General features: G+C 55.5%; 5 protein-coding genes across 5 annotated transcripts; 1 reads left to right on the top strand and 4 right to left on the bottom strand.

Moving 5' to 3' along the window:
• Positions 1-170: 170 nt before the first annotated feature.
• On the bottom strand, positions 171-1264 carry HER10_EVM0004649 (uncharacterized protein; the record flags this gene model as incomplete). Its single annotated transcript, XM_035474285.1, has 2 exons — positions 171-294; positions 348-1264. 2 exons carry the CDS (start codon positions 1262-1264, stop codon positions 171-173), a joined length of 1041 nt encoding a protein of 346 aa, XP_035331424.1.
• Positions 1265-2521: 1257 nt separating this feature from the next.
• HER10_EVM0000535 (FeS cluster assembly scaffold IscU) lies at positions 2522-3464 on the bottom strand (the record flags this gene model as incomplete). Its single annotated transcript, XM_035470311.1, has 5 exons — positions 2522-2659; positions 2717-2783; positions 2839-2958; positions 3170-3265; positions 3325-3464. The coding sequence occupies 5 exons, from the start codon at positions 3462-3464 to the stop codon at positions 2522-2524; spliced, it is 561 nt and encodes a 186-aa protein (XP_035331151.1).
• Positions 3465-4838: 1374 nt separating this feature from the next.
• HER10_EVM0009241 (ubiquitin carboxyl-terminal hydrolase) lies at positions 4839-7936 on the top strand. The gene is made up of 4 exons (XM_035478733.1): positions 4839-5178; positions 5249-5316; positions 5374-7496; positions 7558-7936. Exons 1-4 carry the CDS (start codon positions 5145-5147, stop codon positions 7694-7696), a joined length of 2364 nt encoding a protein of 787 aa, XP_035331713.1. The 5' UTR covers positions 4839-5144; the 3' UTR covers positions 7697-7936.
• Positions 7937-8215: 279 nt separating this feature from the next.
• On the bottom strand, positions 8216-9647 carry HER10_EVM0009819 (HORMA domain-containing protein; the record flags this gene model as incomplete). Its single annotated transcript, XM_035479292.1, has 5 exons — positions 9155-9647; positions 9055-9080; positions 8952-8990; positions 8856-8884; positions 8216-8745 (listed from the first exon to the last, which is right to left on the bottom strand). Exons 1-5 carry the CDS (start codon positions 9278-9280, stop codon positions 8216-8218), a joined length of 750 nt encoding a protein of 249 aa, XP_035331743.1. The 5' UTR covers positions 9281-9647.
• Positions 9648-9680: 33 nt separating this feature from the next.
• HER10_EVM0004837 (uncharacterized protein) lies at positions 9681-12696 on the bottom strand. The gene is made up of 5 exons (XM_035474468.1): positions 12511-12696; positions 11661-12420; positions 11377-11572; positions 10828-11323; positions 9681-10761 (listed from the first exon to the last, which is right to left on the bottom strand). The coding sequence occupies exons 1-5, from the start codon at positions 12595-12597 to the stop codon at positions 9991-9993; spliced, it is 2310 nt and encodes a 769-aa protein (XP_035331438.1). The 5' UTR covers positions 12598-12696; the 3' UTR covers positions 9681-9990.
• Positions 12697-13061: the final 365 nt, after the last annotated feature.

Raw genomic sequence — 13061 nt, 5'->3', positions numbered from 1 at the left:
ATGATACTGTTGATATGAAGTACAGATGATAAAATAGGTTAAGGTCCAAGAAGCTACAGTTTATGATCATCCATTCGAGATCATGTCATCCCGTTACTCCTTACGCTTCACGACGTTTCCACAATCTTAGAATACAACTCAGAGTAACAGCCAGCTCAACCGTTGTACACTCAACTCCCAACCTTGCTCACCCACTCAGGAACATTCGTAACCCTCCCCATCTCTTCCACAGTCTCATCCCACAACATCTTCTGCAGTCTCCAATTCTCATCTGAAACAGCAAAACCAACTGGTCTACACATCACTGTCAGTCAAACCACAGCAAATCACAAAGAAAGGAAACTCACTCCCAAATCTCCTTATCCCCCAACGTCTTCCCATGCGTCTCCCCGCCCGCGACAGCAACAGCATGGAGCCCAATCCACCCAGCCACCTCCGGCCTCCTCGCCCTCACAGCCTTCACGGCGTCAGCGATGAGGCGGAGTGGCTGCGGGAGAACATTGCTCATATTCGTATCCACCATCCCGGGACAAAAGGCGTTGACGATGACCGGCTGCTGGTGCCGTTCTCCTTCTTCGGTACCAGTTGCAGCACCGGCACCATAATGTCTCGCCAACTCCCGCAGAAACAGGAACCCGAGCAGCTTACTATCCGCATACCGCGCCATACCATTGAAATTCGCCTCATCGTCAAGATGCTCGAGAACAGATCCCCCCTCTCGAACCGTCGCCTTCCCCGCCAGACTCGTCTTCTCAACCATCCGGCTCCCCGTCCACGTAATCCTCCCAGCCCTACCCGTCTCGCGCGCCGTAGCCTCCAACATGGGGAGTAACTCGAGCGTAAGCAGCACGTTCGAGAGATAATTCACCTGTACGGTCGCTTCGTGGCCCGTAGGTGCCACGCGGCGTCGTAAGCCCGGCACGCCGGCGTTGAGCATGGCGATGTGGAGGTGCGTGTACTTCGCCTTGAATGCTTCCGTGAAAGCCTTGACGCTGGCGTAGTCTTCTGCGTCTAGCTTCATCACCTTCACGACGGGGGTCTGGTGGCGAGAGAGGACGGTTGGGTCGGAGAGGAGTGTCTGTCGTACTGCTTCGCCCTTGGGCACGTCGCGGACGGCGAGGATGACGAGGGATGCGCCGAGGGAGAGGAGTTGGCGGGTTAGTGCGAGGCCGATGCCTGATGTTGCGCCTGTTACTATCGCCGTCTGGCCGTGGAGGTTCAGGTCGTCGGGGAGGGGCGTGACTGGAGGCTGGAATAGTGGCATGTTGAATCGAGACTAGAATGATAATGTTTGAATTGCTTCCAAGTGATTTTCTTGTCTACTAGTGTTGCTCCCCGTAAACGATCCACGACGCTCATGTCATTTATGAAGCCATCGCCAATATGCCATCTCCACGGTTTGATCTCAACTCCGCCAAGGACTCAGACACTCTCAGCACTCCAAAGTCCGCCGTCATTTGCTCATTCCCTAATCACCATGACTTGCAGAGGATTCCGTCGTGGAGGAGGATTTGGCGGACTTGGGATTCGTCGCACTTGGCTTGCGGCGCAATTAGTCATCCTTGAAGTCGCCGACTTGCTCAATCACCAATACAATTGCTCGTTGACAGCCGGGGGAGCGGAGGCGGTGCATTGCATGAGCTGCCGGAGCCTAGACTTCCAGAATCCTGTCGTCAATCGATATCACGACGAGAAGTCTCCGAGGACATGCCGAAGCCCGATGGGTCGGGTCTAAAGCCGGTCTTCGGCTCACATACCGTCAGCCGGTCCCAGGGGTCAAGTGACTCAGCATTTCCCACTCGCCACGAGAGTGGGAGAATCAAGACCAAGACCTGCTCTCACTGATGTGCCCTCTTATGCGAATGAGGACGATGGGGCTGCGCATGTTATCTGTTGGCCACCGATGTTGTCCGCAAAATAACAGCTGGGTTGGATCCTTGCGGATGCAGTCCCGAGATCAGCACCTAGCCCCGCTCCCTCATTCTGAGAGCTGCACAATTTGAACAATCAATCACGCCGTCGGCGCTCACGATGCCCCGTGTAGAAAGCGAACATAACGGTTTAAATTGAAGCATTGAGTGGTGCGTAAGTGGCAGGACAATGTCGTTCTCTGGCATTTTCGTCTCTGTCGGGTCGCTGATAAGCTGGCCACTAACTAAATGGTATTCTCAACACTGACGTACAATCAACCCTGCCCTTGAAGCCTTTTGATAGACATGAAAAAGGCCTGTTTCGCGGCAGCGTCGATGCTTCGTGAAGCGACTGCCGTCGCTGTAGAGGAGCTCTCATCCCATACAAGCCCTGCGAAATAAAAGACAGCCATAATTTCCTTCCCAAACTCCGGATTTTGTTGAAAAAAGTCGACGAACAAGACGGCGATAAATCTCGTTTTGTTGGCAAAGTCTGCCCAGCCATGCCCTGCCCTCTAGGCCTCCTCACCCCGGGGACGTCTCCTCTTCACTCCCCTAAGCCAAACTCCAATGACGTGTAACGAAAGAAAGGTATCATTGCGATGTGTTGTTTATGCAGATGCGGAGGCGGCAGACTCGGCCTTGGCCTCGGTGCCGGCCAGGTTGGTGGGCTTCGCGTTGGGATTCTTGGTGTAGTAGTCGGAAATGGCGGCCTTGATGGCGTCCTCGGCAAGCATGCTGCAGTGGAGCTACGTTGCGTTAGTCACGGCGACAGAAGAAGAGAAGACGCTTTCTTGGCCACATACCTTGACGGGGGGAAGCTTGAGCTCCTGGGCAATCTCGGTGTTCTTGACGCGGCCGGCCTGCTCCAAGCTGTACGATAGGTTAGCATCGGTGCGAATGATACATCTGGGATGAGGTCACTCACGTCATGCCCCGGACAAGCTCGGTAAGGTAGCTGGAGGAAGCGATGGCGGAACCGCAGCCGAAGGTCTTGAACTTGACGTCGGAGATGACGTTGGTCTTGGGGTCGACACGGATGTTGAGCCTGTTGAATATGTCAGCGATTGTAACATGATGGCAGAAAAGACATGATTATCGATATCGCAAAAAAGCCGGATGAAGTGCGTTGAGTCGAAGAGCGTGGAAAGTGAGGCAGCGCATCGAGTCTGAGACCCAAGTGCACGCCGCTGCCACAATCCAGGCGTCCCAAGCAATGATATTGTGATACCGAGAAGATGAATCGTAAGATGGCTTACTTCATGACATCGCCGCAAGCGGGAGCACCGACGAGACCCTGACCGACGTCCTGGTCACCCTTGGGCATTGAGCCGACGTTACGGGGGCGCGAGTAGCTATACACGTCAAAGTTAGCCCTCTATGTCTTTGAAATGGGATATCCGGGGTGGCATACTGGTCAAGGACCTTCTCGTGGTATCCCCTCGTGGCGCCGACAGTAGCAGCAGGTGCAAGCTGACGGGCGGCAAGGGTAGAAGGGCGGACAGAGGTCGCAAGGACCCTGCGAGAGGCGACGCGGAGAGATCTGGAGAACATTTTGGAGGAGTTTCGGACTAGTGGGTTTTCAAAGAGGTGCAGGTCGATGAATATGGAGGTTGAGCAGATTAAATCGATACGAGCGTAGTCGCAAGAGTCGATTTAGGGTATTGCTGATGAGTCGAGATGGCGATGGCGACAAAAGGTGGTCGATATAGCAAATTGCGTTTGGCAAAGAATCGAGGTGTTGAGGGGGGCAGACTTGGAGGGAGGCGAGAAGTTCTCTGAGAGGATAAATGGAAAATGGAAATTATTACGGAGTAGCAGAGAAGGCCTGCGGGACTTGTGACGGAGAACGATGGCGATCTCGGGGGTAGCAGAAGCCGACGGGCCAATGGGAGCGTTCAATGACCATGCATTAAGTCATGGACAGTGGTCGGCCACTGGTCCCTAGGCCTATGCTATCTTGGGCTCTAGCACGCAGTCACAGCAGTCGCAGCAGTCACAGTAGGTAGTGGACGGGGATGACGGCTTCAGGATGGATGGCTCGGCGCCTCGGAGAAGACATTTTTTCATCCGCCTCCACAGCGCCGAGGGTCCCCCAGCCTTTACACTAATCCGCTTCAAGGTTCCCTTCCTTCTTTAGTGTGTCTCTTTTTCAGCGTGTCAGAATGTCAGAGCTGCAGACCTGCCCGTTATCTGATCCACTCCCTGGAGCAAAGGGAACATCTGATTGGCCGGGATGATGCCGTTGTTTCCTCGGCACAGCAAGAAGGCACCGCACCCAGGACTTTGGTGACTTTGGTCCCGTCCTCTTGCCGTCCACGTCGTTGACCTTGCCTTATCGGATCCACAGTACGAAGTACTTAAGTAAGCTATCAGATGCAGGTGACCAGCTGGCAAAGGGAGAATCCATCACAACCCAACAGCTCTGGGTGCTCCAAGTGGGTATGACTGGGGGATTTTTTTGACGGGGCTTGACGGGGCGGCAACAATTTGTCATGGTTCTTCGCCGTTCTCGCCAGCGAAAGAGATTCAATCTGATTAGATACGCAACCCACCTCCGTGCTCGCTGGAACGTGCTCCGCCCAAGGCACCTCAGGTACGTACTCCGTAGGTTTGACGCATTTGTACATGTCCGCTTCCAATGGAAGCCTAAGTCCGGGGAAGCCGCTTAGCTGCAATCCACCATCTTGAATAGCTCCGATATGTATCTAGGATGACCTCTTGCCACGGACATGCATACAAGCCTAAAAATGCATTTAATCCATCTACACTTTTCTCAAGCTTCCCCACTCCACTACGTAATCCTCAAAATCTGAGGTGCACGCCACACTGTGCCCCCCTCCAAAGCTGAGCTAATGCCACCTACCACTGTCACCTCAGGGAAGCTGCCAAAGTACGTTCAGGCACCAGGTCCCTGTAACTCCAACGCGGGGCACTCAGTCCAACACCACCACCACTGCCACCGTCCTCGCCTGCATCAGCTTGAGCACGAGCACATCTCAGCCTTTCACCTCGTTGCTAAGCTCTCGGCTGTCGCATCCCGTTGGCTGCCTGTTTTGTCTCTGGTCTCAACTGCGAGGCTGAACACAACTCACCTCAGACTCAAAACCATTTTACTGTCTGCGACTTTCTCCCACCTCTTCACACCTCCGGATTCGCCGTCAACCCCACACAAGATACTCTACCTCAGAGACGACAACCTCGACCTGGAAGCCTTCTAGTATTGCTCCCACCATGGCGTGCCCGCATCTTGAGTCCATAGCTGCAGGTAATCATTCCCTAGTCTATCCTCATCTTAGCTCTGTCCAATACTATGACACTGACCACACCTTTCTCAGCCCTCCAGCCGCCTGCACCTCACAACTCCGTCTACCGGGAAGACTGCACCCAGTGCTTCGATTCCATCGTGCGCCTCGTCCATGATCCGCCTGCTTCTGCTTCTTGCTGACTCTCTCTTGCCCAGGACGATCCTGCCGGTGTCGATGTTTGCCTCCAGTGCTTCAACAGCGGTTGCGCTGGTGACCGCAACCATGCCCAGCTCCACCGACAGCTCTGGAGCCACCCGCTCGTTCTCAACATTCGCCGCACTCGCAAAGTCGTTGTCCGAGATGAACCCCCCTTGAAGATGTCCAAGCTCGCCATCGCCGCCGAGACCGAGGCCGACCGATACGATACTACAACCAATGTCAAGTGCCTTGAGTGCAACCAGGAGCTGGACAAGACGAGCGACAAGCTTGCCCCCATTGTGGACGGCATCATGAAGGCCAATACCTTCTCGAGGAAAGAGGAGGTCAAGGCGTGGGAGCAGGAGCTTACGAGCTGCGAGCACATCCTGCTCATGCAACAGACCGAGCCAAGAACCATTCAGTCTGGTGATCTCGGACACTGCTCCGCCTGCGATTTGCACGAGAACCTGTGGCTCTGCTTGGAGTGTGGAAACCTGGGCTGTGGACGCAAGCAGATGGGAGGTGTCGACGGTAACTCTCACGCCCTCGCGCATTCGGATCAGTCCGGCCACGGTGTCGCCGTCAAGCTCGGGTCCATCACCCCGGAGGGAACGGCCGACGTCTACTGCTACAAGTGCGACGAAGAGCGCATCGACGGCGATCTCGGCCAGCACCTGGGACACTGGGGCATCAACCTGGCGAACCAACAAAAGACGGAAAAGAGCTTGACTGAGATGCAAATCGAGCAGAATCTGCGCTGGGACTTTAGCATGACCACAGAAGACGGCAAGGAGCTTAAGCCTCTGTTTGGCGCTGGATTGACCGGCCTCAAGAACCTTGGCAACAGCTGTTATCTTGCCAGCATCGTCCAGTGTCTCTTTGACACTCCTGCCTTCAAGAATCGCTACTACTTGCCCGGCCGCGACCTTCCTACTGTCCAGGAGCCTGCGGCGGACTTGGAGACCCAGCTCCGCAAGGTTGCAGACGGCTTGCTCTCGGGTCGGTACTCGAAGCCCGACTCAGACGTGACTGCATCTGAGCACTCGCCCGAGATTTCGCACCAAAAGGGGTTGGCCCCGGCCATGTTGAAGCACCTGATTGGAAGAGGCCACGAAGAGTTCTCGACTATGCGGCAGCAGGATGCTTTCGAGTTGCTGCAGCACATCTTCAAGCTCGTCACTCGGTCTCAGCATCCCTCCGATCTCGGCGACCCGACCCAGCCGTTCCGATTCACTCTGGAACAGCGGCTGCAGTGCCTGGGATGCAAGAAGGTGCGGTATTCGACTAACGAGCAGGACAACATCTTCATAGACGTTCCTCTGGAGAAGGAACCTACTGTCGAGGGCGAGGAGACCAAGGCAGACGCCTACAAGGCCGTAACTCTCAAGCAGTGTCTCGATAACTTCACGGCCGAGGAGGTTGTTGAGCTGACATGCTCTTCATGTGGCAGCAAGGATGGCTACACCAAGCGCTCCTTGTTCAAGACTCTTCCCGAGAATCTGGTCGTCAATGCCCGCAAGATGGCAGTCATCAACTGGGTCCCTGTCAAACTTGACGTCCCCGTCATTGTCCCCGACGAGCCCTTCCTCCTCGATGACTATCTTTCCAAGGGTCTACAGTCCTCTGAGGAGACCCTTCCCGATGAGCCCGAGGCCAGCGCCCCGGCTTTCGTTGCCAACCCGGAGGCTGTCAGCCAGCTCGAGGCCATGGGCTTCGGACGTAACCGCTGCGAGCGGGCATTGCATGCCACCGGCAACTCGGACGCCAACGCTGCCATGGAGTGGCTGTTTGGCCACATGGAGGACCCCGACATTGACGATCCGCTCGTTTTGAGTGGTGGTGGCGGTGCTGGGGGAGCCGGAGGAGCATCTGCGGATCCGGAAAAAATTGAGATGCTCGGCGCCATGGGCTTCTCGGTGCCTCAAGCAAAGAAGGCTCTGCGCGAGACCAACGGTGACGTGGAGCGAGCTGTTGAGTGGCTCTTCAGCCACCCCGAGGACCAGGGCATCTTTGAAGACGAAGCCCCCGCCGCCGGAGCCGATCCCGCTGCTCCCAAAGCCGATGCCGGCAGCGCCGCTACCCCTGCAAAGTACCAGCTGCAGTCTATCGCCTGCCACAAGGGCACAAGCATCCATGCCGGGTATGTTGATGCTGCTTATACATTGTAGACCGACTTTCAGGGTTTGCTAACATTTTCATAGTCATTATGTCGCCTTCGTTCGCAAGGAAGTCAACAGCCAGCCCACTTGGGTCCTCTTCAACGATGAAAAGGTTGTCGAGGCAGGCGAGATTGAAGAGATGAGAAAGTTTGCCTACGTCTACTTCTTCAAGCGTGTTTAGGTGGATTTCGGGGCGTAACAAGAATGGCGTTTCGGTTTGGGAGAGGTGTGACGACGAAAAAAAATCAAGCCAGGCTCAATCAGTTCTGCGCAACTTCATGACGGTGGCGGTGGGAAAGGGCCACGGATGCATCTGATAAGACGGGGATGATTGCATTACAGCATGGGCGGGCGGTGGTTTACCGTGGAGATGTGAGACGAGACACGGAATGCATAGTGAGTGGTGTAGAAAAAGGGAGACTCGAGGCTACTTATTTAGCCATCCATTGCAAAGATGAACTTTTTCCAGAGACTGAAATCTGCCAGTCTTTTCTGTCTTTCTTCCGTGAGTGGTCATCGTGCCACAGAACACTCAAGTACCCAAACGCCGTGACGCCGCACACACAACATATTACATGCACACAGGTTTCCATGTTGTGCTTTTCTCTCACTTGGCCCATGAACCTTTTCTCGTCCGCCGACAAATCGTAACCACGCATCCTACACCGCGCAAACCCGCCTCCGCGAGACTTGCCACCACCTACTCCGCCAAGCGGTAGCTGACGAGGGTATCAACACGGTGGTTGCTGGTGCTGAACCCACGCAGCTGGACGCGCTCGCCGTTGACAATCTCCTTGGCGTCGCTGTCGCCCCACTCGACGGGCACCTCGGAGTCGGCGTCGGCGTACACGAGGACGTTGAACGTGCAGTCCCCGTTGAGCTGGGGGAGGAACGTGACGGAGGCGGTGATCTGGCGGAAGATGGCGGCGATTTCGGACTGGATTTCTTGTTGCGTCTTTTCGGGGGTTGCGTCCTCTGCTGCGGCGGGGGATGCGTTTTCTTGGTCTGTTGGTTTTGAGGAGGATGATTTGGAGGACGAGGTCTTTGAGGATTTAGACTTTGAAGGGCGGCCAAAGATTTCGACGTCGAATTGCCAGCGTTCTACGTGTTCGCCCGTGTCCTTGTCTGTGATTACGATGACGAGCTTGGAGATTTTGCCGCGGAGCATCCAGCGGTCTAGTTGGGACATGATCTTTTTGATGTAGGCTCGGACTTGGTCGTCGGAGGAGACTGGAGTGGGAGAATATGGTGTTAGCTTGTGGGGGATCTTTGCTGGATGTGAGGGTCGGCGAAATAGTGCAATGACCGTTTCGGCGGGATGGGATGTGAGGAAGGCGAACCTAGCATGTTGAGACCGTATTTCTTGACGCTGAAGAGGATGTGTGGTTAGTCTCTGTCTGTCGCGGGAGGGGGGAGATAAGCAATGCTAGACGTACGCTGAGAAGTCTTCTGCTGGGTAGACACCTCGCTGGAAGCTGTTTGGAGGACATGTCAGTATTTGAATTGGCGCAGCATGTTTCGAGGGATCATGGTTCGTACAGGATGGTGTGTATCGAGTATTGAAACTGCAGGTACGAGTTAGCTCGGCGCAACCGCCATTTGGCAATGACAACATGGTAAAGGAAGGGATTGGACTGACGAATTCGGCCACGAGCTTTGCGCTTCCCTTGAGGGCGAGCTTGTGCACCTTGGACTTGTCCTCCTTGTCCGACTTGTCGCTCTTGCTAGCCTTGCTAGCTTTGGCGGGTTTGGCTTCGGGCGCCATCGTGATGGAGTTCGGGGTGTCGATTGGCGGTTCTGATCGATGGCGCTGGTGTCGGTGTCGGTGTCGTCGGACGGAGGAGGTGGTGATGAATCTGGGGGGCAGCGTAATTCGGGAGGAGGAAATCGGAGAGTTTGTTTACTTTCGGGGGTTGAGATTGAGATTTGGGATTGATTTTTGGGGGTTTGGTTGCGGGGTGATTTGGGTGCTGCCGGCGCTGGCTGTCATTGCTCGCGGCTGATTGCCCCGCCGCCTGGGCCGTCCGGGGGTCGAAGCTCCCGGCAGTCCACCTGGGTACGTATCTTGACAAGGTGCACCCTTCACCTCAACTCACCTCAACTCACCTCACCTCACCTCAACTCACCTCACCTCACCTTGCCTTGCTTTACCTTACCTTACCTGACTTTACCTCATCTTGGCCTCTAAATGCAACCTAGAGTCCCTCTTGTCGGCAGCGACATTACTTCTAGATGACAAAAACCTGTAATCGAGTAAGAGTGAGCTTACGATGAATTGATGGCATTGTCTTGCCACCAATCTGTTCACACCTACGCCAATGAAACGATGACTTAGCTGCGATGGACTACCTTGATGCTGATCATCTCAAGATACCTCACTGCCTCTCTTGAACTAAGTGTACACATGACTTTTGTACATGATAACCAACTTACATCATTATGTTAGTACAGCATTGATCCTGCCAAATATGCCCCTTACTCGCCATTCCCATACCCCTGAATGGCATCAAAGAACTGCGCAGACCACGCCATCGAGTCCACAATCTCCGCCGGCCACTGGCCAGGCGCCAATGGAGCCACACCCATACCAAGCATTCCCATATCCTGCGCGGTAGCAGAGTCCGGCATCCCGCTCAACGCACCCATCTCCACCGGCGACAGCATCGCCTGTTGCGCCTGATGTTGCGCCTGCATCGAGCTGTTTGGCACATGATGCTGCGGTTGCTGGTGCTGGTGCTGTTGCTGCTGCTGTGGCATCTCAGCGATTACCGCCGGCCGGGGCGGGTTCTTGCTCTTCCAGTCGATGCCGCACTCCTTGAGCCCCTTCAACATGTCCCGCGCGCTCTTGGCGCTCGACGAATTGCAGCTCAAAGCCTCAAACATCTTGAGACACGTCTCCGCGTCGTCCGACAGGCCCTCGGCATCAAAGACGGCCTCGTCCTCTGCCATGGGCTGCGTAAACGTGCTGGATATCAACAGAATGGAGCTCGCGCACAAGAGACACGAAATCATCTGCCACCAGGGGAAGTCGTGGACCAGGTCCTTTTCGCTCGAGACGCCGTGCAGCAGCCGCGCCGTCTCCCGCGCCTCGGCGACGCATGTCTTTTCGGATATGCTGACGAGATGCCAGTCTACCTCGGAGAGTGTGGAGGACGTGTCGTCGAGGCCGCGGAGGAGGGGGTAGCACAGGTATGGCCGGTGCAGAAGAGCCCGCAGGTGGTGGAACTTGACTGCGAGTATGTTTCGCTGGTGTTCGTTAGTACTGCGTTCATATTTCGCACACACAGTGCAGACACTTCTGCTGAAACCTACCTGTCTCTTGAATGCAAAGTTCTGGTCAAAGGCATGCCCCAGATCAAACCGCAGCCGTCGCGGGAGCTTCGACTTCCAATCTACAAGCTGACGATCTAGTTCCCTCGTCCGGAGGGCACCCGCAGAGGTGAGCTGCGAGTGCCTCGGCCCAAAAACGTCCCGCAGCGCGCGGCCCAGAATCTGCGAGAAGCCAATGACGGCGAGGAAGTAGTCCCCGCCCGACGTCTCCTCGACCGGCGGCTCCATGTGGGTGGCCTCCCAGTCAATCTCCGAGTCGGCACGCCGCGAAGGGAGCGGTACATTGAAGTCGTCCTCGTGTACGGCCGCGGGGCGGCCCAGCTGGAGGGAGAGGAGACGGTCCAGGACGTAGATGGAGTACCATACCCGGCGACGCGTCTCGGTTTCAACCGTGTGGCGGGGGTTGTTCTTGTCTTTTTCGACGTGTAGGCCGATACCTTGAGCGATTCGGACAGCTTGGCCCAGGGTCATCCAGCAGCTGTGAATGTCAGATGTGTGCTTTAGGACATGTTGAGATAATGCAAAACAAACCTATCTGTCCGAGATACCGCGAGATAGTAGAAACATTGCGTCAGAAGAAGCGAGACCTGGTTGATCGATCGATCCGACGATGCCGTTGATGCAGCAAGGGCTAAAGCGCGCTGGAAGTAGACGCCGTGGAAGTGGCGGGTATCCGAGTTCTTCTCCAGAAAAGACGTATAGTATGAACCAATGGCGCAGATTACATCTATGAGTTACGTTAGCCCAGTCTTATCTTGCTATCCCACGGCTCCCAGGGAGGTTGATAGAAATAGGGGCGCATGATTCAAACCTACAGTACAGAGCAGATTCCGTGCCCCCTAAACGATCACTGCCGTTGGGCGCGCCCCCTATTCTGTCACACAGCTTCGAGAAGGTAGACTGCGGTATGAAAGGGTACGCGAGGTGAATGGTTGCAAAGTACACGTCGGTGAACTTGCGCTCCTGTTCGGGGCCGGGAAGCTCCACCAGCCTCCCTCCTGCGGCAGCGCCGGCTAGCAGCGCGTCGCCGTCCTGCTCGTAGCTGTCAAAGTCGTGGTCCGCCCCGCCGCTGCTGCCGCCACCACCGCCGCCGGGAGCGTCTTTTGTCTGTAGGATTCGCTTAATCACATTGAAGAAGTGCACGTCGCTCACCTCGCCCAAGTATCTCTGGCTGGGCTTGAGCGAAGGTGTCGGGGAAGGTTGGTAGTCGTGGTGGTTGTGCTGTCCACGGTCCACGCCCGGTGAGTATGACGGCGTCTCTGTCGAGGACGTCTTATTCACGGCCTGGTCAACTTGCGACTTGATGGAGTTGAGCTGCGCTTGGGCGTCTTGCTGCTGTTGGGCAGAGGGTAGCTGTGTGATGAGGCTCTGCACTAGAGTCTCATACTGATCTACGGCGATCTTAAGGGCGGCATGCGTGTGCGCGCCGGGGCCCGATCCGGCCGATGGACCTTCTGCGCCGGCATCTCCGTTGCCGGTGGCCTTCTCCCGTCGTCGACGAGGCCTTCCTACGGAGTAGACGCAGTCGTAGCCATACCCGACGCATCTTCCACACTTTGGCTGTTTTCCGTCACACTATCAATATGTATGAGTAAGCTGTGAACACATAGGTCTAATGTCAATGCGGAAGAAAGGACGTTAGAGACTCGGGTTGTGTAATCTCACTTTGGATTTCATGGATCGGCATGTCTGGCAGGCCTTTGCGACCCGCTTACGCTTGTATACGGGTTCATCGTCGGCGGTATCTGACATTCTCTCGCAAAGGCGCGCGAAAGCCGACTTTCCCGAACAAAATAGCTGCAATAGTGTTTTCCCTTTCGAATGGGCGCAAATAAAGATATACAAGGGGGGTATGGCGGATGAGAAGGGGGGGAAAGAGTGTGTATTGTACGAGAGCAGCGGGCAGAATGACGTTGGGGCACGGAGCCGGTGATGCCGAGACTTCCGGTATTTCCGGCGATGTCAGTCCCTTATAACTCACCTATCCAGTAGGTACTGTAGGTACTTTGGAACCTCGACCGCATTCTCGCTAGGGCCCAAGCCAAGCAAAAGGTCACCACTCACCCACCTTCGCCCGCGCCAAGAAGAAACAGCGCCCGGCCAAGGTATTGAAGGGTTGCGTTGAAGTGGTGAATGAGGGGACCAGTTTCATCCGACTTGTCTGTGCCTGTCTTGTCTGCAACTTTGACGACGAGTGTTGAATCATTCGGACTATA

The sequence above is a fragment of the Colletotrichum scovillei genome, assembly GCF_011075155.1.
Source record: "Colletotrichum scovillei strain TJNH1 chromosome Unknown Contig00007, whole genome shotgun sequence".
NCBI classification, from domain to species: domain Eukaryota; kingdom Fungi; phylum Ascomycota; class Sordariomycetes; order Glomerellales; family Glomerellaceae; genus Colletotrichum; species Colletotrichum scovillei.
Note: the sequence above shows the minus strand (reverse complement) of the source record. Positions and strands in the feature narration are given on the sequence as shown.

Coding starts and splice junctions, on each gene's coding strand:
- HER10_EVM0009241 (XM_035478733.1), top strand. CDS start 5,145: ATGGCGTGCCCGCATCTTGAGTCCATAGCTGCAG. Junction 5,179..5,248: donor TCTTGAGTCCATAGCTGCAG/GTAATCATTCCC, acceptor CACCTTTCTCAG/CCCTCCAGCCGCCTGCACCT. Junction 5,317..5,373: donor CCCAGTGCTTCGATTCCATC/GTGCGCCTCGTC, acceptor TCTCTTGCCCAG/GACGATCCTGCCGGTGTCGA.
- HER10_EVM0004837 (XM_035474468.1), bottom strand. CDS start 12,597: ATGTCAGATACCGCCGACGATGAACCCGTATACAAGCGTAAGCGGGTC. Junction 12,421..12,510: donor GCCGATCCATGAAATCCAAA/GTGAGATTACAC, acceptor ACATATTGATAG/TGTGACGGAAAACAGCCAAA. Junction 11,324..11,376: donor GCGGTATCTCGGACAGATAG/GTTTGTTTTGCA, acceptor TGACATTCACAG/CTGCTGGATGACCCTGGGCC.